General features: G+C 38.7%; 2 protein-coding genes across 3 annotated transcripts in view; one reads left to right on the top strand and one right to left on the bottom strand.

Moving 5' to 3' along the window:
• bmpr1bb (bone morphogenetic protein receptor, type IBb) overlaps window positions 1-12,738 on the top strand; it is a gene marked incomplete in the record, with an annotated part of 27,586 nt that extends 14,848 nt beyond the window's left edge. Inside the window, 10 exon segments of the mRNA XM_014003716.1 lie at window positions 6,077-6,236; window positions 6,967-7,069; window positions 7,311-7,413; window positions 8,760-8,853; window positions 8,921-9,065; window positions 9,206-9,398; window positions 9,530-9,827; window positions 9,903-10,078; window positions 10,165-10,295; window positions 11,911-12,738. Of these exon segments, the coding sequence (XP_013859170.1) occupies window positions 6,077-6,236; window positions 6,967-7,069; window positions 7,311-7,413; window positions 8,760-8,853; window positions 8,921-9,065; window positions 9,206-9,398; window positions 9,530-9,827; window positions 9,903-10,078; window positions 10,165-10,295; window positions 11,911-12,036 (1,529 nt within the window).
• A 554-nt stretch (window positions 12,739-13,292) lies between these two features.
• Window positions 13,293-23,632, bottom strand: part of unc5cb (unc-5 netrin receptor Cb) — a gene marked incomplete at its 5' end in the record, with an annotated part of 69,676 nt that continues 59,336 nt past the window's right edge. For both annotated transcript variants that reach the window (XM_014003714.1, XM_014003715.1), the window contains 5 exon segments: window positions 13,293-15,029; window positions 17,343-17,521; window positions 18,736-18,900; window positions 18,983-19,132; window positions 19,621-19,854. In XM_014003714.1, coding sequence (XP_013859168.1) covers window positions 14,870-15,029; window positions 17,343-17,521; window positions 18,736-18,900; window positions 18,983-19,132; window positions 19,621-19,854 — 888 coding nt within the window.

Genomic DNA, 23,632 nt, shown 5'->3' with positions numbered 1-23,632 from the left:
TATATATATAGTGAACAGTAAGTATTTAGAATTTGGGATTGGATTATAGAGTGGTGTCAATGTCAGACAGGGCTGCTTCAGTAAAGAATTATAGCTGTGGGTCCCTGGAGCCTCATAGTATCTCGGTTTTCCCAGAATGCAGCCTGGTCACAGCAGGTAAACACAGAACAGGTTCATGGGAACAGCACGCTGACAAGAAATGACCTGATGTCAGTGTGGCAGCAGCAGAGAAGTGGAGACGGTGTGGAATGCACCCGTATGAAGTCTGTCTTATGTGGCAGAGGTCTTTGAAGCCTGTAGGAGGGTTAGAAGGAATGGAGGATTGATGGTGGGGTGGAGGCGGATGTACAGCCCTCCTGCAGGATGGGTGTGACCCCCTTGGAGTGTGAGTGAACTCTGGAGGCACCGGGGAAGATGCCTTCTTTGAGGAGGTTATTTATCACGGCCACCTGGAGTAATTCATCTCCTTTGTTCTCATGTCTTCCTCCATGCTTGTGACAAACAAATTAAATATCTGCAGGGCTGTGACACCATTTTCAGTGAAACAGTTCTGTTTTTTTGCTGTTAAATTATTCTGTCAACATTTCTAATTTCTAGAAACATTCATTATTTTTACTGTCATCAGTTCAGCCACATGTGATTTTGAGGGACAGAATTTTACATAAATGCTGTCATATTGCTTAGAAATAAGACCTTTCTGCTTCAGCTGTCTCTCCGTAAAACGTTTTGCACATCTTGTTGTTCTTAAAACATTTTGTGAGGTATTTACACTTTAGTTTAAAAATCTGCATCTTTTAGAACTGAAACTAAGCTGCTAAGAAATCATTCCGCATTTTTCTCAGTGAAGTGTCAAACACAAGCTTACAGTGTAAAAGTACTTTGTGGATTTACTCTTGAGTGGGTCAGAACCACAAAGTTGTGCAACAAGTCATGTCTGTTTTTGTTTAAATGGCCAAGTGTTAATTTAAGAGAACAGATAATTAAGAGTCATGGATTCTTTAAAGATGTTACCACAGATTCAGCATATTTGCTGGAAAACCCAGTGAGAAAAGGAAGGCTATCAAAGATTTTGACAATCAATTACAAGACAATACATTAGGAGATGAAGAATAAAACAAAAGTTTATATCATGTTTGAAAATCTCGTATTTCCCATTCAATATTTGGACTAACTCTGTTGGTTGTAAATGCTGCTGTTAGTGTCTCGAACCCATGGTGACCATGCATTTCCCACTGCTTCACTGCTCAGACTCCACTGAAACATTTGAAGACATTTTTATTCAAACAGGTTTTATGTTTTGTTTTCTGTTTCTTGAAACTGTTCTTGATTATACCTGTTCTCTGTTTTTATTGTTTTAGTTTATTTGATCTGTGTGAAGCATTTTGTGATGTTTGTGTCTGTGAAACGTGCTTAGAAATAAAGTGTACTTACTTATTTAAAAGAGGGTCATTATGTATGTATCTTCCAGGCAGATAGTTCAGTTCTCTACCATAATCAAGTTACTATGCTACCTTCAGTTGTTCTGAAAATGCTGTGTATATCAAAAACAAATTTGACTTTGCATCGTAGTCTACCTAAATGCCTTGAAATTGGCCTCTGTCTCTTCAAGAACCTCCTACCGTTTCGGACACTCCCACTTCAGCACGTCTTCACAACAATGCTTCCGGGGAGGGGTGCTCTGTGGGGCGGGAGCTTGGCTGCAGACTGGGATCCAGGGAGGAGCTTTGTACAAATGGGTGGTGCTTTGTACCAGTGTAGAGGTAACCCTGGTGAAAAAAAACTTTTCTATTGTTTTTTTCTTTGTCTTTGATTTTATTTTTTTTACACTTATAAGAAGAAAATCATTTTAAAGTGTTTTTATTTTCTTTAAGTGAATAGAACAACAGGTTCTATATGTTATCTCATTTAATCTTCTATTAGAGGTTTCAATCAATATAATCAAAGTTTTATTGATTTAATCTTTGCATATCTCTCTTTATTTTAGAGTGTAACAGTGAAAAGAAAATGAGTGAAATGTGTTTTATTTTGCTTTTTCTTAGTACTATTATTAGTCATGGTTTAATCATTCTTCTTAGTTGGTTTAAAGATTAATAATTGTGTACTATTAATATTCACTATTAGTCCATTTGTGCAAAGTGTGGTGTGATTTCTAAGAAAGACAGTAAGTCTGCCTTTTGCCAGACTTTCAAGGTTCTCTCTGCTGATAAAGAACTTGCAGCTGGTGAGAAAACAGCTTTGTTTTCTTTCCCACCTCCCACCTTTCTCACTGACTTCCCTCTCAAGCTAACTTTCTGTTCTAAACAGTTAATGAGTTGTTCGTTGTCTGTTGGCTTGAGCGGATGGTCCTGTCGGTGGGTCCCTGAGTGTGCCTGTGGCAGGCACCTGCCTGTGGAGTCTGGATGACTAATATGCCGAGAAAAGAAACGACTGTTCTGAGAGACCGAGCCTGAAGCCACTGGCTTCGCTGGGTGAGACGAGGCGTCTTCTCAACCCCACGACTGTCAATGACGGACATTGTCCATCTGGGCGGACTGTGTGCCGATCTCTCTCTAAACCGTCCACCTGCGTGGAGTCTTCATCAAGACATCAAAGGTAGACAAAGAGTTTGAGATAAAACGTCGGAGAAAGTCTAGCCCCCGGAGGTGTCAGTCAGACAGCTGTTTGTTGGTTCTGGTCCTGATTTAAAGAACAGTGCAAAATTACTAATTCTCTTTTCCTCCTATTTCTTAAACCTTTTATTACCTTTTATACTCTCTTATTTACTTAAGAAACTTAGTCAAGTAGAATGCCAGTAAATTGCAACACCTGAAATTTACTGTTTTTGTCAACTCTGAGTGGAATTTTATGCCGTTAATATAGCTTGTGTTTTTATTCATATAATAATTTTAAGAAATGTTTGTATGTTTATTCTGTTCATATATCTAAAAATAAATTACTTTATTTTGAGAAATCTGTTCAGGCCACAAGTTCTTTTCACATTCATGACCAGAGGGGTATTTCATAATTTCCTGATTTCCTTCTGCAAGATCTGGCTGGATTATTTTATGAACTTTAGGCTGGCTCTAATCTTCATGGAGTAATTCCTACACCAGCAAGTGTTTAGGCAGCTCCACACACACATAGCCTCTGTTTCCATGAATGAGTTAGGTATTACTAAGCGAAATGATATTTTATGCTCAGACTTTTACTAATAAAAGAAGATAAGAAACCAGAAATTTCAGATGCACTTGTGCCACTGCTTCAGAGAAACCCCACGAAGCTGAATCCAGTGTAGACGTTTCCACAGATGCCGAACTGCTGATGGTGATGAGCTTGTCATCAAAGGTTCTGCGAATATCTCCCTGTTATTCACTCCCAATTTCTCAGTGGGTGTTGCGTGTTTGTGTGTGTGATCTTTGTGTCTTTGTCGAGGAGAAACCTATGGAATGCGTGGTTGGTGTATATCAGATTTCGGGGTGGCCTTGAGCGCGCCGCGATGCAGAGACAGCAAATTTATGGGTGTGTGAACGTGTGACTAGAGAGAGAAGATGAAGCATGTTTGCTTGCAAGTTTTCATGTGCATAGATAAGACAGATAAGAAATTGTTGGGAGTACTGATTTTGAAATGTCAAACTTTGGTTGTTTTAAAAATTTTCTATTTTAATACTGAAAGACGAAACAAGCAACCTAATTGTATTAATATTTTAATATTGATTTTTTTATTTAGGTCTTAAACCACATTTGATCATCTAATGTTATACCTTCACTGGACTAAGCAACAAGTCCTTCATTTCTCATACAAAACCAAATAAACAAAATCTTTCCATTTTCCCAGTCAGTGCTGTTATCAACCCTTCTGTTAGATTTTTCTTCAAAATGATTGATTCCCACACTTTCTTATTTCTTGATCACTTCTTTCTATTTTCTTTACCCACTTTTCCATAGAGGATTGCAGGAGAGCTAAATCTGTCTCCTGTAGTGCCCACTATGATGATATTCAAATAAAAATGAGTTACATTATGAATGAATGACTCACAAATTCCCCAAACCTTTTTTTTTTCCTAATTGTACATTCTGAGCAGAAGTGATAGAGAAACCAAGGCCACTGAGGGAGGATCTAAACACATCCACACACTTCCTCTCCAGCTGAAACAGCAACACAGGTTTGGTTAAAAGGACACACTGAGTATTATTTAAGCACCGTTTGGTCTGTTTATACTGCTCTTTGATTTAGCCTTTTCATCACATATTACTCCAGAGGACTACCCATGTCTCGTTTCTAATGGCTGCTCAGGTTTTTGGTTGCTTAGATCTATTTACACCTTTTAGAATAAAAGCTGCCAGGGGAGGCTTTTCATGGTCTTGACTGACTCATGGACCAAATGTGCAACCTTCCAAAAATCCTATTGTGATCTTTTCAACTTAAATGGCCATTTCAACAGCCTTATAAACAAACAAACAACAACAAAAAAAAACTCAGAATGTTCAATGCAGATGAAATGCTGAGAGGTTTGTTCTTCCTTCTCTGTAAGACTTCAAATCACACGGAGGGGAAAAAAAGTGGTGTATAGAAGAGTGGCTGAGTGAGTGAAACCAAGACGTACAGTGAGAGGAAGACATCCATCTAGTATGGCGCAAAACTGTTCAGCTTCCTGACCACAAAACTCCTCAGGGATGAGCTGCTGTCAGATCTGGTTTGACTCACAGGAAGACTACATGCTCCTTCAGTTACGTTTTGTAGAGCGGAAGGGAGCATTCACACCTAAAGACGATATTTTTGTAACTAATAATTACATTTTTCATCTTAGTGCACGTTTAATGATTTTTAGCTCATGCACTTTAACAAGTGTAAATATTTTATCACATTTTATTAATGTGCAAACAGAGTTTTGCACATATTGTATAAGACTGTTGTAATACAATTCTTCATTAGTTTACAACATCAGCCTGTATGTTATTGATTTTTGGATTGTATTCAGTGTGCAGGCAGAATAATGAATGGCAAGGCTGGTTTTGTATGATGACACATTTGCAAGTTTGCATTTCAAACAGTTGCTATTTGGTATGATGTAGCAAATTTTATTCCTCAAAACACAAAATCACTTCTGAAGCACATCCCCTCACTGTGAATATTAGAAATGTGTTTGCCATTTGATATCATTTTCCTGAGGTTTGATTATCATTGGTCCTTGTTTCTTTAGAGCTCTTTCCTTTGCTGCCACTTATCTTCTGTTTTGCACAGACAAAACTGAGCTCAAACCAGCAGTCAGAAAATTGTCTGAAAAACAAGAGTTTCATTGTTTCTTTACATCCTAATCAGTTTGACTGTGATGGTTAATCATTTTTCCCTTTTAGGAATAAACTTGTTGCAAGTCTTCTGTCAAATTGTTTGGACAGTTCCATGTTTTACGTATTTTCTAAGTTCTTCATTTAAGTTATTTTTTTCATATTATACATTTCTTAAGTAAATTATTAGTAAAATTATTTTTGGGGGCGACTTGATTTGATGTACTCAAAAGCAAAAACCTTTTGGGTTCTCTTCTCTTCTCTTCTCTTCTCTTCTCTTCTCTTCTCTTCTCTTCTCTTCTCTTCTCTTCTCTTCTCTTCTCTTTTCTCTTCTCTTCTCTTCTCTTCTCTTCTCTTCTCTTCTCTTCTCTTCTCTTCTCTTCTCTTCTCTTCTCTTCTCTTTTTGTTTTTTGCATACCAAGCTCAAGAATCTTTATTATCTCCAAGGAGCAATTTTTTGCACCATGGATATAAAACGAAATCACATTCATACACACGCACGCACGCACGCACGCACACACACACACACGCACACACACACACAAGATCTCAGATATTAAGAAGTCTGATTGCTGCAGAGATAAATGAGTTTTTTTATACTCAACAGAAGTTTAGAACAGCAATGTTGCTTTTAGCAGCACATTCACGTTTTCACATTTACTCTGCCTTGCAATAAATACACGGACAAAGGCTTGAATGCAGGTAGTTCTAGAAAAAAAAATCACATTCAATTGTTTAAGTGCTCTTCTATTGGCAGTTCTGGTCTGACTTGGTATCACATCTGATCACTCTCACTGTGTTTCCCGTCCAGCCAACATGTTGGACACCATGTTACTGAGGAGCGGTTGGAAGGAGGGATCGGAGCGACAAGTGGAGGAAACCAGCAGCATCGCCACGGTTTCAGTTCAGAAAAAGCTCCGGTGCCACTGCTACCCCCAGTGCCCCGAAGGCTCCGTCAACAACACATGCGTGTACGTTGAAGTGCACACACCATCCTGCTCACACACACACAGAGTGAGAAATAACACTGCCCTGAGCCTGCTGAAAGACTCATTCAAAGTAATTAGCTAAGTATGCATTTAATTAGTTGATCTGTACACAAATGTTTGCTTTAGCTGCATGATGGAATCCCTCAAACCTCTTGAGGCAAAGCTCATTAATACCTCCATTAGCCAGTCCAGATTTGGTTGAAAGATTAAAGCAAAGAGCAAAAGTTTGTCTGGCACAGATGAAGGCAAATAAAATGTAATACAGTATTTTAATACAGAAAACATACACACACATACTTTAAAGACATTATAGTTCTTATTAGGTCATAAACTGATGTAATTTTTTTTTTATAAATGATCGTGTCTGCAATGAATCCTAAGTCCAAAATTTCTTCCAAGTTCTTGGTTTTTGCAGCAAAACATGTGAAAATGTAATATTTAGTCATATAGTCATTCTTCATGAATGGACATTTGTAGTAGTTAAAGTTTAATGATAAAAAAAGTAATAGGTATAACTTCCACGTTTATGTTCTTATAACTTATTTAGTTTTAACTTCCTAAACTATAATAAATATGTTTTATTATGATTTTGAACTGATTTAGTGTCGATTCAGCTACTGCAGCCTGATTTAGTGCACAATAAATGCAACATTTGTATCACTGAAGATGATTGTGATTAATGTGTTGTTTTTGTGCATTTTCTTTTTGCCAGGACCACTGGTTTCTGCTTCACCATGGTAACAAAACAGGATGGGGGTCAGGCTTTACTTTCTGCAGGCTGTTTGGCTCTGGCTGGCTCACAGTTTCAGTGCAGAGTAAGTCACATGTGTACACTCGTGTATTTCTGCCTTGATGAAAGCTTTTTTAACGAGGTGCTATTAAGTCCTTATGACCTGCCATTGGTTCAGTTTTGGTCAGACTTATCCAGCCAACTGTCTCAGAAAAAAAAAACTATTTAAGAGGTTTGCTGCAGCTGTAAGCATAAATGATCCATCTGTTTTCATCAGTTGTATTTTGAAATCTAAATATTTTCCTATTTTTTAATGTGTTTGGAAGGACACATGGACTGCACGCTTACGGCGAGTTCTGGAGTGTTGCACAGATCAGGACTACTGCAACAGAAACCTGCATCCCACCATTCCTCCACTGGTCACTTCAGGTACTTTGCTTCCCACAATGAAAACCTGCCACCCTTTAAAGCACACGTGGCTTTTAGCATGGGCTCACCTGGGCCACGCTGGGCCAGTGATGGGTGGTGACATTTTAAATTGTTACAAACCACAAAGTGGTGCTGCAGTGAATTGGCTCATGCTTCTCAGGAGGGGCAGGTGAAACAGAGACTTACAGACTTGGCTTGTTTTCTCACTCTGTAATGAAAAGGACAGCCTCTCCCCAGGGCCTGCTTGAGTTTCTTGCCTCAGGATGGATGGGAGATATATGTCCGTCTGTCACTCCACAGCAAACTGACACACACATCGTTCTGTTTTTGGCTAACCCGGTATCATAGAAGGTTGTTTTTTTTATGATTTTTGGCTAACATTGGAGTTAGCTATCTCTGTGATACTTGGACACAAGTAATCGGTACAACAAAACATGACAAAAAATGTTACTAGCAGCTTTATTATTGTACATGAAACCTAGAAAATTAAATGCTGCTGCAATGTCAAACTTGAATCAGTGACTTTGCACACAGGTCATTACATCCTCCTTCCAAAGGCAAAAGTGCTTTAATGTCTTCACCTGTGTGTGTTTGTTGTGTTAGCAAAATATTCCATAAACCACCTCAAAAATTTTAATGAAGCTCTTAGAAAGTAATAACTGAATGTATATTTGCATTTAATTGATTAACTTCTGGAGTCAATCCGATTCAAGATGGCCACCACAGCCAACTGAAAAAGAGAATAAATGGCTTTACCTCCATCACATTTACAGAAATAGAGCTAAAATTTGGTGTTGGAGCAGTTTGATCAGGGCTACAGTTCTGAGGCCATAGGTTCGAGCCCAGGTTGCCTCAGAAAGACCATCCAGCATGAAACATTTACAAAACTATTCATGGCAACCCCTGCCGAAGAAAGCAGTCGAAAGAGAAAAAAACAGCAGTTTTACTTTGTTCTTTTTGTCCTGCTGTGTGAGCGCTCATCTCATGCAGTTCCAGCACGAGTTTGTGTGTCTCTGATTGACAGAAGTGAGGCAGAAAAACTAGAGCACCAGAGCTGCCCCAGACCTCTGGGGTTTCTGCAGTGATGTCACTGGGACACCCGATCTGTGGGAGTCAGGAACGGGATGTGATCGATAGCGTGCTGCGAGAGCGAGGGGTTGCAGGCCAGAAAGAGGCAAATCAGAGGGGACGAGCTAGTTTCTGTCTATAACAATTAAAAGATGCTTGAGTTACAGTGGAAACACTGAGCAACATCACAGATTCTTTAGTTAGAATTTTACTGACTCTTCTCTGTAATTAGATCAAGAAGTTTTTAAAATATTTTTGATTTATATGTATTCTTTCAGAATATGTGGACAGCAGTATCCAGTACATAGCACTCTTCATTTCCCTCATCATTTTCAGCATCCTTGGATTTATTCTCGTCTTCTGCTACTTAAGGTAAGAAATGCCTCTTATAATTACAATACGTGTTTCTTACTGTTCACTAATCCAATATTTCTGTTAGATATAAACGTCCGACGTCACAGCCGCCCTATAGTATTGATCTTGAGCAGGATGAGAGCTACATTCCTCCTGGGGAGTCTCTGAAGGACCTGATTGAGCATTCCCGCAGCATCGGGTCTGGGTCTGGATCAGGACTCCCTCTGCTGGTATACCAGAACAGATACAGATATCCAGTACACAAGTCTGGGCAGTCGAAAATTCTTCACAAAGCAGAAACACAATCATTTTTATAAGACTTGTGAAGAAATCAAATCATAATTTTTTTAAAATCATATTTTGTCACCAGGTTCAGCGCACCATTGCCAGGCAGATTCAGATGGTCAAACAAGTCGGCAAGGGGAGATACGGAGAAGTCTGGATGGGCAAATGGAGAGAGGAAAAAGTGGCTGTCAAAGTTTTCTTTACCACTGAGGAGGAGAGTTGGTTCAGAGAGACAGAAATTTATCAGACCTTCCTGATGAGGCATGATAACATCCTGGGTAAGAACAGAGCAGCTGTATAACTCCATGCTTTGTCTCTGATATGAAGGTGGTGGCTCATATGTATTCTTTGGAAGACCACTTGACCTTTTAATTTAGTTTGTGCCCGTATTCTGCCGTCTGATCTCCAGGATTCATAGCAGCGGACATTAAAGGCACTGGATCGTGGACTCAGCTCTACCTAATCACAGACTACCACGAGAACGGGTCCCTGTATGACTACCTCAAGTCCAACACCTTAGACATCAAGGCCCTGCTGAAGCTGGCATACTCATCCATTTCAGGCCTCTGCCACCTGCATACAGAGATCTATGGCACTCAGGGCAAACCCGCCATCGCACACAGAGACCTAAAGAGCAAGAACGTCTTGGTTAAAAAGAACGGCTTCTGCTGTATAGCCGACCTGGGGCTTGCTGTCAAATTTAACAGGTAATTCAGTCAAAGATGAATCGTTAGCAGCACCTGAAACATGCAGATAGCATGATTTGTTTTTATTTCTTTTAGTGATACCAACGAAGTAGATATTCCTTCGAATCTAAGAGTTGGAACGAAGCGTTATATGCCACCTGAAGTGTTGGATGAGACTTTGAACAGGAGCACCTTCCAGTCCTTTATCAAGGCTGACATGTATAGTTTTGGTCTTATTCTTTGGGAAATGGCTCGGCGGTGTATCTCAGGAGGTCAGAGAAATGTAGTTGTTTTCTATCCGAATATATTTGGATAATTTGTTAGTTACTAATGCCTGAGCTTTTTCTATGTCCTACAGGCACTGTAGATGAGTACCAGCTGCCCTATCATGACCTGGTGCTCTCCGACCCTTCATATGAGGACATGAGGGAGGTTGTCTGCATTAAAAAACTAAGACCTTCGATTGCAAACCACTGGAACACTGATGAGGTATTTATTTATTTATGATCCTTTTATTTCACCTGGTTTGAAACTCATTCTCGGTTACAATCATGTCTCACAGTGAGAAAATCAAAATTCTGTGAAAACTCTAGTGTCAGCGTGATGATGTAGATCTGGATCTTGCTGGATGAGGATGTTTTAGGATTTGGATGTTGAGAAATGTAGAGGAGGAGTAATACACTGAATCATCAACTTAGTCACGTTTTAGCCTCTTTTCTCCAATTCTTTGGCATCAAAAAACCTAAATTAGAATGCATTTTCCTCCCCTCCGTAGCAAGCCTTTCTTTTTTAATGTGTCAGACTACTGTGATTACAAGCAGATAATCTGGTGCTGCAGTTTTAAGATGCTGACTGCAGATGATGGAAAACATCAGGGAATAAACTCACATTGAGAAAGAACTCTGAGGAGGCACATTGCTCATTTTTTATAATCAAAAATTGTCCTTACCATGGATGTAATCAAATTAAACTATTTATCGTTATTTATTGTACTGAAGATTTCAAACCTCTCTTTAAGTGCAAATGACAGATTAAAAAAAGAGATTGAAATATTGGAAGATATAAAACCACTACTCATGATGATACAGATATTTGAAGACTCCATAGATAGGTCATAACACACACCTTATATTCATTTGATGCTTAATAAACCATTCAATCCAGACTTTTTTTTATCATACATTAAAATTAATCACTCTTAACTATTTGGAATTGATTTGCCATGAATTTACTTCTAAGGAGACATGTTGATCTGATATAACTCTTTGCTTTCTGTAAAGGGTCAAGGATTTTTCTTTAATTTGCCATCTGTTGTCATTAAAGGGAAAATCCACTTTTATATTTTTGTGTACTTTAGGAGTGCAGACAAGTTTTATTTAGTCTCTCCAGATGCTGCATAGATATTTTTCTATTCTGTTTGGGTCAAAAATTTCAGTCCATTCTGTTTTATCTGTTTTCTATGACAGAACTGCCAATTAAGGTCTAGACTTATCAATTACAATTTGGTGGTCTCCATTCTCCTCTGGCTCTGGGTCAGACTCTGGCTCCAACATGCAGGGCTGGATGGACAAGTCTTTCCTTGTTGACATCTTTTAATTAGTTTGTGATTTAAAAGTTTCTGTGCAGTTGTAAAGCCCTCTATCAAACTAGAATGAATCGCTCTGGAAGCTGGAGGGAGGCGGGGTTTGAAACTTCTCATTTGTATTTAAAGGGACAGCCTCAAAACGAGTTGATCTGAGACACAGCTCAGAAAAGGGGTGAAAGAGGGGCTTGTGGAGTTATAATGAGGAACTCAAACCAAAGTATTGGAGTTCCATTTTATAAAGACCCTAACTGAATGATTAATTAATCATAAAGAAGGATTTAAAAGCAGGTCTCTTTTAAATCTGTCTTATAGGCTAAGTATGGCTCAGGGAGCAAGTGGGACAAGAATCAGAATTTTCTAATGTGCTTTGATGCCATTAACGCTACATTACTTAAATAAATGGGTTGCAAAGTAAATGTCTGTGCAGTTCTCTCTACCTCCTGCTGATCTATGTGTTACATTGTAATTAATTATTTCAGTTGTTTCCTCATGTATACGGCTGCGTGTGTTTTTATTTAGTGTCTACGACAGATGGGGAAGCTGATGTCAGAGTGCTGGTTCCACAACCCGGCCTGTCGCCTCACATCCCTGCGGGTGAAGAAGACTCTGGCAAAGATGTTAGAGAGCCAAGACATAAAACTGTGACAGAGAGTCTGGAGAGATGATCTCCTCACTTAGAGACTTTTCACAGCCGCTGGCACATCTGACCAGCAGAGGAAGGGACTGAATGAACAGAGAAAGGAAACTCACAGGAGAGCTGCCAGTCCAGTGTCAGTGTGTTTTTCATTGTGCTTTCTGTGAAAGCTGAATGGTTCCCCAGGTCCACACCGTCCAGGTGGACAAGTGGTGAGGAACGCCCTGCAGGAGAGCTAAAATCCCTTTGCTCAGGTCCTAACAAAGGGAACTCCTGCTCTGCTTCTCTAACGCCATGTAGCAGTATTATATGAGCAGTATTTTGTACTGTCACAACCGCCTTGGTGTGGTTTTTGTTTTTATTCTGTGACTCAATGCATGAAGAGTTCACTCAGATTTGTGAAGATCTAATTCAAAGAAGCTCAGATTTAAGCTTACTGACCTCATAGTTAAATTATTATGCATCTGTCCATCCATTTTTTTTTCACAGGCTTTTTCTGTGCAGGGTCACAGTGGAGCTGGTCCCCATCTCCAGAGTCATTGTGTAAAAGGTGGGGTAGACCCTGGACAGGTCACAAGTCTATCACAGGACTAAATTATTATTTTTATGTTCAGAGCAAGTCTGCATTATTTCCTGAGAAATAGAAAATATAGATTTTTTATGGCTTTATATAGTTATGGTTAATGTATTTTTTAAGTATATTTGTTGCAAAATAAAAACATTTGGTTGAAAATGTCAGGTTTTCAGAGTTTCTTTTTTCTGTGTAATTATGCATCTTAATAATTCAGGAAGAAAAATCCATCAAGGTTGAGTCAGGTCATCTTCAGTCTGAGGAGATTCAGGTAAACTCAGCCTTATAAAAAGTGCCTTCATGTGGTGGATAAACTTTTTAGCGGTGACACCCAAAACTTGTTGTTCACATACAAAGATGGCTTCCTCTACTCCTTTATAACTGAAAAAAACTATACATCAGGTGAACAAAGCGGCCACTGTCCGAAAGGATGGCCCAGCACAGAAGAGCAACATCATCAGGCCAGGACTCTGTGGTTTATGAATGGTTCAAGGCAAGATTTTAAAATTGTCAGACGATTTTTCAAAAACTAAGACCCCACACATGAGGATAAAAAAAATCATAGGTATACAGGTTTGGTCCTGCCACACAGAAAAGACAACACACCACACGCAAACATTCAGATAGACGGGAAATCTCACGAGATCTCATAAAATCACACGAAATCTCACAAACGTTCAGACAGGAAGTCTCGCCTGTGTTTTAAATCATTTTAGATAACATTCCCCAGTGAAACAAACGTAGTGTTACATTTGCACAATTCAAACAGGCGTGCTCCAACTTTTTTTTTTATTGTTGCATATAAATATAATTTATTATCAGTCCTTAAAAATTCTTTCTTACATTTTGTACAATAACTCGACAGATGAAACACAAGCTGTGTCGAGGCACGTGAGTGCCAGAAATAGACGGGCTACATTCTCACTATACACAACAATAATAGTTATGAAGCTGAAGAATGACGAGGGAATGCAAAGGCTAGACCACTGAGGATGGAAAGATTGTTCTGAAAGGATGCAAAGTTTGCATAGACAGCGTTACAAAAACCTGGAACAAACATTAAAGAAAAAAGCCTTTCAAGTGCTGCTTCATTAAAGGAATGTCGCGTTTATAGCTGTCACCAATTATTATACACATGATGGATATCATCACACATCGATGGCTTCTGTCACTGGATGTACAAACATCAAAGTCTGAGTCAAAGTTTCAGCTTTTATCCAAAAGCTAAAATTTAACTGAATAACTTCATTAATTAATTTAACCTCGGGTGTCAATTATTTGGTAGAAAGCAGCTCTTTGCAGTTGCATTGGCTCTACAAAAATATACTTTTTTATCACGGCATCTTTTTTTAAATTGGGGTCTGTTTTGTAAATAGCAAATTATAAAATTTAATATTTTATGTTTTTCCATCTAAATAACCGGATAACAGATTCGTGAAAAAAGTAAGCCCTCTAAACTGTATAAAACAAGCTGAATTAGCTTCAATAAAACTCAGAAAAACATATTAAAACAGGCAATAAAATAAAGCAGCAATACCCCAAAATCTATAATAATGGATAACATAATTAAAATGCAGATACAATAAAACAAAAAAAGTGTTTCCTTCTGGACTGACGTGTTTGACAGGATGAGTTGTTTTTGCACCAGATATCCACCAGGTGGTGCTATGACACAGTCAAACAGAACTAAATGAGAGGACTTTGTATTCATTAATAGGCAGAACAAAAATTTAAAAAGAGATGTATAAATAGGCATATTATTATATACTAAGTCATCAAGGAACACATGACTTCTCCATGGAGTTGCTATGGAAACTGATTTCAGAGAGCGCCTCTGATCCAAGTCTTCCTCCTTTGATCCATTGACCTCTCATCATGTGTCACTTGTGTACTATGGGTGGGGGGGATCATCCACATCCGCACAGTCCATCCAAAGAAACGGACAGCTGTTTCCAAGGAAACTAGAGCCAGAAATATCAAAACGAAGTACCAGAGAGAGGGAGGAAGAGCCAGAGAAGTGACTGGCAAAGATTCTTGTTTACTCTCCGTGTTTTTGCAGTCTTTGTTGCCAACGTTTAACTGGGTCATGGCTGAGTGAGACCTGGCTCGTTGCGTTACCCTTCCTCCTGCGAGTGCGCGTTCAGGCAGCATTTATGGGGTTTTGAGCGAGAGCAATTTATCGCGGATATCCAAGTGACCATCCCGCGTTTTGTCCCTCCCGAGTTCCTCCCTTTAGCATGACTTTCTTCCTGCGGGCCGTGGGGTGGGCGGGGTCAGTGCTCGGTCACACCCGGAACAAGGCTGTCGTGGCGTCCCATCTCTTCCAGTACCTGAGCGAGGCGACTGAGGTTGCCGTCAGGAAAATGCTGGGCCTCCCACAGATCTAGAATCACTCCCGTGGGACTGGATTTGGTGGCGAAGTAGTTCAGATACCTACATGAAGAGTTGGGACAAAACAGAGAAGAGATTCACACAAAAGGCCTAGAATTACATGTTGAAAATAACATTATGAACAATCTCTTGAATACGGATCATGAACGACTCTCAGCTACCACCACATAAAATTTTACCTCAACATCTTGAAAAATGACTGAATTGTAGACATTTTTGTGTTGGATAAGTTTGATTAACTGTGGCAGCTAATTTTAATTGGATTGACTCCAAAAGGTAAACAGTCATAAATGTGCAGCCAAGGATTGCTTTCTGAAAGTTTCATTAAAATCTGCCCAGTGGGTAATGAGTTATTTAGCTAACAGACAAACAGGGTTGACTCCAACATTTAACGCTACAGTTTTAAGAAAATAATTAAGCAATGAATAATACTTGCATTGTGAATGACTGAATAATAGCTCGTTTTTTTAAAATTAAGTTATATCCATTTGGCTAAAATTTTATTGCCCACCTTTGGTGAAAGGTATTAATTTCTTATTTTAGAAAGTAAGTGCCTCCTTCTGACTGCAGTCAGTGAACCAAGATTCTGCTTTTCAAAAGACTTTCTCTGTAATTAAGACAGAAAAAAATTAAGACAAAAAAAAAAACTAGGTTAATTTAGGTAAATTTGGAATAAAATCCTGAGCTGCTGATTATAAACCAGCACTTCTAATTAAAACAAAGCTTCAAAGCATTTGGCTTCTTAGTTTATTTTAAAAAAATCAATAAAAATCCACTTAATTATTATTTTTTTATTTACGTTTTCCTCTGTATTTTTAAGCAAACGTCCAATAAAATGTTTCAGTTTAATTTAAAACGCTTAAGATAAAACAAAGGGTTAATATCTAAGCAAAACAATACAAATGATCATTAACTCCAGTTTGTCCTCCTGATCAGTTAAGCCGACTTAATTTCCTTATTTTCTAAAACCCTTATTTCATCAGTTAAATACTCTGATCAATCAATCTTTGATTTATTTTAATTATTAAAACATTCAACTTCTCTCAAGGTCTGCCTGCAAGTCATTTTTAATTATAATTCTGAACATTTTAAATGAAGCTGCTGAGAACTTAAGGCAACTGTTTTTCACCAGATATCAGAAGAAGAAAAAAAGAAAAGAAAAGAAAGAATCCAATCTGTTTTATAGTTTTAAATTAAAATAAGCTTGGGGTCTAAAAAAATGAACACTTGTTGAAGTTTCAAGTTTTTCAATGTTCTGCTGTATGATTAAACCTAAAAACATCACAGGTCTTTGCCGACTTTTATGCTACTGTTTTTTTTTTTGTTTTAATCAGATTTTTAGCACACTCAGGTAAAAACAAACCTTTTGTGATTAGCTTCCTTCATCCTCCAAACATCTTTAAACAGCTGTGGGAGAAGCAGCTCCTGAGCCGCCATATTTATTTCTATTCAACAACATCTTGAACCTCAGAGAAAACAGCAGATAATCTGTTGGAAAATCCTATTTGCAGGTTTAACTGCTGCCCATAAGACCCTAAAACCCCCACGCTTCTCTGCTGAGCCTCCATCGATAGAATCTCTCGAATATTTTAGAGATATTGCTCTCTCAGAAGGATTACTCGCTGAAAATCATAAACTGCAGCTCCAGGATGTGGATTTTGTCTGTTTTTCTTTTGAGTCCACATTTTAAGGGACAGCTATATCCGAATTATAGAGTGTTTTCCCTGTGATTTACTACATCACAGAGCAACGATGTGGGTTGCGTTTGAAATGAATAATACTTGTTTTCGTGAGCGTTAAGTTTCAAATTTCTCTGATGCAAAAGTTGAGCGTACATAAAGTGGTGTGTTCTGCAAACAGTCCTGAGGTGTATAATCAGTCTGAGCTGAGAGGGAGAGGTTAGTTTGAGTCGTCCCCCCTTCACGCTGCACTCAGTAAGCGGTCTCGTCAATCTGCAGCTGCTGCCTGCGATAAGGCCGTCCTGCTGAGCTGGGATCTTATAAATGGCTGCACACTGTACCTCCATCACACACACCACACTATCAAAGACACGTGGGTGACGTTTTTGCAAAGAGGAGTGTCTCTTTAGTTCTCTCTCTCTCTCCCTGTCGGTCGGTCTTTGTCTCACTTCACTCCGACTCAATTAATCTCAATTCAGCTGATGCTTATCAACATGAGCCGCAGAACACAGTCAAACTAAAAATAGATCTGTTATCTACAGTTTTTTTTTGTACTCATGCAATCTTAATGTCTGCTTCTAAAAAAATGGGGCACACCAGCAGAGATTTGACTATTGATTTGACTTGGTCAGGTCACAGAGGCCTGAGTGTTTAAGTCTATGATTAACTTCACCACCTGTCAAGGTTGAGTTTATGGGCCAGCATCCTCCAGTCATTGCCTCTGGTCTGCGGGGCATCCAGGCTGCCGCATAGCTTCTGTCGGATGGAAACGGGGATCCGAAAGGCGTTCGGCCCGACCAGCGTGGTGATGTTACTGGCGGGGTCCAGCAGAGACGTGTCGATGCTCTGAGAATCCTGAGGCGATAGAGAGAGAGAGAGAAAAGGACTGAAGGGAAGCACTCCAATTTTATTTTGATTTGAAACTTTTATTGTTCATTTTTAAAGTTCTTCATGGTCTCGCCCCACCCTACTCTACCCTACCCCTCTAGTAGCTTGTCGGTACAGGAACGTTAAGATCAGTGGTGGATGCTGGTCTTTCAAGGAGGGGAAGCTCAGTTTCGGCCTACATCATAAAATGTGTCGGTTTATTTATACGTAAATTCTACCCTCCGTTCCTTTTCAAGGATGAGGGGTGGAGGGGCTCAGCAGCACCCGGTGGACAGAAACTGCGATAGAAGTCAGTCTGCAAACACAAGCAGGTACAGTACAAAAATAATAAATACATTTAAAAAAATAAAAAAATAAAAATATATAAAAAAAAACACCACAAATAGAAGCTCGATTTGTCACTAGTCGTTTTTAACAAAGAAAATGCCGCTAAGAGGATTAGGAAAGTCTCCGGTTCAACTCAGAACAGAAACAAAACTAAAAAATGTTCCCACGGAATGTTTACACTAAAAGATCGCTGATTCGCTCATTTTGCTGTCAATCAAAAAGGGATTCAGGCTCCGACAGATGCCTTTTTAAATTTAATCTTAAAATCTTTTTATTCAGGTAGGCTATTAATACCTAGTGGCTTTCTGACATTTTTTGTGATGTTATTATTTGTTTTTAACTTTTGTATTGTGAAGCACTTTCTGAACCTTTAAATAAATGTTGAAATATATATGTTAGAAAATTATGCATTTCTGATCCATTTGTGACTAAAAAGTGTCATCTGTTTATTTCAACACCAAAAAGCTAATGTAGGGTATTTAAAATTTTTAAGAGAAAGCATCTACAGTATATGTATATTAACCTGCTGATACAATGATGAGAAAACGGTCACTGACTAAACTGGCCATGCAAAAGCACAAAGGTCTAATTGTCGTCGATGTAGCTGATATTTCACAGCTGTAGGCTAGTCATTGTAGCCTGGATGAAAACTTCTTCCCCTTTCTTTATACTCCATGCTTTCTGACTGATGTCACAGCTTACAAGGTACTGATAACCATTTGAAAGAATATCACTTCCTATGCATTAATCAAGAGATGCTGAAGCACCCTCCACACCCATGCTTCCCAACGTTTCAAATACTGTGCTGTTAGTTGCTATGTGGTCACACTGTTGCAAACTGTATCAAACGTTACCTCTGAGAGTGTCGTATCAAGCTGGAAGATCTGTCCTTCTCCTTCCACCTGGCGCACACAGATCTTACAGCTCAGGTCCACGGTGCTGGCAGAGAAGCGCTCCAGAGTAAAGCAGCAGTGGAGGTTCCTCTGTGACCCACTCCACACTTGGTGAAAGGGGAGCTCCTGCAGGGAGAACGGACGGGTGAGTCAAACCGCTGCCATGGCCGCCGGGCGTTGATGTGACGGCGTGCACGACCGGGCTCACCTGGTACTTGGCTACTAGTTTGCTCTTCCACAACACGTGGGGCACGTCGTGGATGGATAGTCTCAGGTTGTGGGTGCTGTCTTTAAAGTTAAGGGTCTTTGGTTCGTCCAACAGTTTCCCACCCATCTGCTTCTCCATCTGCAGAACTTCCTGCGCACACAAACGGGCCTTCTTATCAGCACCGTGCACGCTGACCTCAAAAAAGTTCCAACTCGGGCTGCTGCTTTGCAAGGACAGTTTGTCCAGCTGCCGATCTGAAACCAAATTTAATGTCCTTGCAGCAGGATCACTATCACTTCTCATTATCCATTTCCAAATTTAATAACTGGGTTCAATATCCCCCCTCGGTACAATGATTCTGCCTTATCTTCCCTCCACATAGGTGCGTATTAAATAGAATTGAAGGGATGAGACAACAGCGGAGAGGGGGAATACATGTGGCTTATTACATCGGAGCAGCAGCTACGCGTTTCTGGGAGTGGGATTGTTTCCCTTATTGTGACACACCAAAACACTCTCACACACAAACAACTCAGTCAAAATGGAAAAGCTTACGTTATTAAATGCGTACAAACAATTTAATTTCTCTGGAGTAACCGTGAGCAAACATGGCTGCACGCAGCCTGCGGCGTACGAACCTTGAACGCGTCCTGCGTGTCGTCCAGGCAGTAGACTCTGATGTGATACTCCATGGCAGGGCAGGTGACGGGACCGAAGATGGCCAATTTGAGGCGCTTGATGGTGGAGGCGCTGAGAGACTGGCCCACGAGGCAGTACGTGCCCAGGGTCTCCGTCAGTACGTGGCAGGCCTCCTCATCCATTTGGATGTAGCACGGTGTGGTGAAGTTCTCCTCCCCTACCACCACCACGTCCTACAGAGCAGACAGGAGACAATGAGGAGAAAGATTTGTTTTTCTTTTGTTTCCATTTATTGTAAAAAGGCACAATTTGTACAATGATAGCTTTCCTGGCAACTTTTTTCTGTCAACAGATTCATCAGATTTGAACCATCTAAGCTCATTTTTATCATCTGCCGCTGAAAGGCTAAAAGCTATTTCACAGATAGTTTTACAGATGTTGAGCTCAAATTTGATGTGGTAGTAGCTGAGACTTGTTCCCAAATTATACTCCAGCATTTGGTCTCGAGACCACTTTTTAATGGTCTCTGTCTCATCTCGAACTCACATTTGTACTCTCTCTTGACTTGATCTGGAACACTAACTGGATTTTATTTCTAGATCAGTCAAGACCACAACTGTGGAAAGATCACTAAATTGCAGAATATTGTCCAATTCATTTGTTAACACCCTTGCTTTCAATAGATGTAAAATGTACTGATTGTAATCCAACCGTGACTATGCATTTTTTTGTCAACGCTGCTCCATCTATACATGGCACTCCAAGAAAGTGAGCAGTGATTGTCTGGGAGCGGGAAAACATGTCTGCAAAATCTTCAGTAATATAGTTTAGTTAGATAAATCATTAAGAATATATTTGTAAATTAACATTCAGAAGAATCAGTACAGCAACTTGTAATTTATGTGGAACTTTAGATTCAGAGACGGTGGGGAATAAATCAAACCTTTATCATCACTTGGAAGGGAAGCACAAAGCAAAGCTAGCTAGCTAATGTTAGCAATCTGCCTATGCACCAAAATACTTTACCTGTCTCTCACACAGAGATTTAGTCAATATTATTATTATTATTATTATTATTATTATTATTATTATTATTATTATTATTATTATTATTATTATTATTAGCTACATAGCTACTAAGTTAGCTACCTGTGTGTACTGCATGCTTTAGGGCACTAGTTTCTATTTTTTTTCTGGGCTTGGTCCAGCCCCTAAAAGTGGTCTTGTCTCAATACACTCTGTTCTTCGTCTATACAGTTTTTTTAAACCTGTATTTCTACAGGAAAATCCCACTGATTAAAAATCAACCTGGATGATGAGATTTTCAAAACATACGAGATAAATCATTTAATGTAGAATTAATGAATCGTTATTTTTAGTGAAAGTTTGAATATAAATGAAAAGTGTAATGAGCAGCCAGATGAGGTCTAATTGGCTTGTTGATTGTTTCCCAAATTTACTACCTGCAATAAACTTTACCCTGATAGTTAGAAGCCACAAGCTTTCAGTAAGGAGCTGCCGAGCTTTAGAAAATCAAAACAATTTATATTCCAAACACAGATGAAGGCTGTAAAAATACAAAGCATTTTCAGCTCTATTTCCCTGTTTATCTTGTGATTTAGATCTGATTGGTAACAGAAAATGGTTAATGTGCAATCAGAAAGACCTAAAAAAATATTCAGAAACACAAACAGATTGCTTGGCTGCTAAAATAGCCCAATTCAACATTTGTGTCATAAAAAATACAACCCCAGGTAGATTTATTAGACTGAACTTTTAATCCACCCTGCGTGATGTGACCTTAATGGAAATATCATTAGGAGAAGAACTTACAGCAAATCAAAAATAAATTTGGCTCCAACATTCTACAAATGAGCTCCAAAACATGTCTTGTGCACCCAGGAAGCACCTGCTTCAGACTAATGAGTTTAAAATAGAATCCTCCATTCATTAAACAAAGGTAAATTTGATTTTGAAGAAATAAAATACAGATTTTTGCAAAGATCTATAGTCAAAAGTTGATGCGTTTTAGTGCTGTAGTACCATCAGTGTTTCACTGGTAGAAGCAAAAAATAAAATAAAAATAAAATAAATAAAATAAAAAAAATCACTTAATTCACCAAAATCTGGTCTCGAAAAAAATGTGTAAAAACTTTAAGACTGCTGAGATAACAGGATGACAATCTGAAATTTACCTAAAAAGACAGGATGGAATTAAAAATATAGACAAACTGGCTGATATTATTCTTACTTACCAGTTAGTAAGGAGTCTCATTTGACTAATTACTAAGGATTCTTTAAAAGGACGTTAGATATTTAATTTAATGAAAATTATTAAGCATCCAAAAAGCTAACCACACACATTCAAATCTCTATATATTTGTTTAGCAATAATAGTAAACACTAATTTGTAAGAATTTTCATTTTTTGCAAACATTGAATAAATGAAAATGATTTTAATGTGCAAGTTTCAATTTACTTCCTGCTATTTAGTCAAATATGTCCTTTTGTAACATTAATGTTCATATTTTACCAGCGTCTGACACTGTCTGACTCTGAGCCATTACATATGCCACATAATGGAGAAAGGTAGTGTTCAGACCATTTCTGTAACTGTGCTAATGCCTGGACATATTTCTCTTTCATTAAGACTCTTTGTTCTAAGGAGACAAGATCCCTCTCTCTGTCTTTTTTTTAACATCATCTATCCTCTCTCTGGCTCGGCTAATCTTGAGTTTTGTATTCCGTCATCCTTTCTGCAGTACAAACTCTCCTGCGAGCAGCACTCTGGTTTTAATTCAACACATTATGAGAGACAGCTCCCAATAAAACGTTGTAATTCCTCTTCTATCGCCCATTTAACAGCAGTATTATGGTAGATCATTAGACTCTTTAACTCCTCCTGTGGGACGGCACCATGGCTCCTTATTGGGGGATAATTAGAACACAGTGAATAAGTAGGCCTCAGCTTTGTATGTACATTTTGTGCAAAAAACAAAAAAAATAAACAAAAGAAAAAACGCTCAAGCTTAGAAACACACAAGCTTTAATTAATTAAAGTCTCACATAAACCTCATTATATAACTTACTGCTCTAATCGTCACACATACAGAAATTGTACCATTTTTGGGAATAAAAAATAAAGTTTATTTGGAAGAAACTAAACTGGGATAAGTCTGTATTTACCACCGGGAAGCGTCCCCTTCTTTTAAAGGAGATATGTTTTTTAAATCCTTCTTTTTCACATTTAAATCATTCAGTTGGGGGTTTATATGAACTGCAATGCTTTGGTCTGAACATTGCAACTCCACAAGCCCCCTTTCACCCCTTTTCTGAGGTGTGTATCAGATCAACTCGTTTTGAACAAAATAGTTCAGAAAACATCATAGAAAATGGAGAAAACTGAACGGTTGAAAAATATGACCCACACAGAATAGATATCTATGCAGCACACAACAAAATGTATTTAATGTCTAAAAACAAGATTTTGTATATGTCACTATCAATCTGAATGGGAGTGAGTATGTTGCTCTAAAACCTGTCTACACTTTTCAGCTTTGCTGGTGCCTTTTTAGATGTGCAAACTCCTCATGCCATGGATAATAATGCACCCCTATACCATCAGAGAGGCAGGCCCTCTCTAGTATGATATTTCCACTTTGACTACATTCAATTTAAAAGGAGCTTTGTCCCAGTGCTTCTAAGTAATGTCCATATATGGCTGCATCTTTGCGGGATAGAGCTTTAAACTGCATTTTCAGATGGCACAGTAAACTGCATTTACAGACAACAATCTGTGGACGTGTTTCTCAGCCCACGCAGTGATGTCCATAACAGACCAGACCTGTCTTTAATGCAGGGGCTTCCAATACAGACTTTCAGAGATTTCTCCAAATTCTTAACGTATGGTTGATGATATTACTAAATTGTAGATTATGGAATGTACAAAGTCTTTCAAATTTCTGTTGCGAAACATTGTTTTGAAAAATTTCCACTATTTTTCCATGCAGA

This window comes from Austrofundulus limnaeus, unplaced genomic scaffold, assembly GCF_001266775.1.
Source record: "Austrofundulus limnaeus strain Quisiro unplaced genomic scaffold, Austrofundulus_limnaeus-1.0 Scaffold20, whole genome shotgun sequence".
Lineage (NCBI taxonomy): Eukaryota > Metazoa > Chordata > Actinopteri > Cyprinodontiformes > Rivulidae > Austrofundulus > Austrofundulus limnaeus.
The sequence above is the reverse complement of the archived record's forward strand: the minus strand, read 5'-3'. Positions and strand labels throughout refer to the sequence as shown.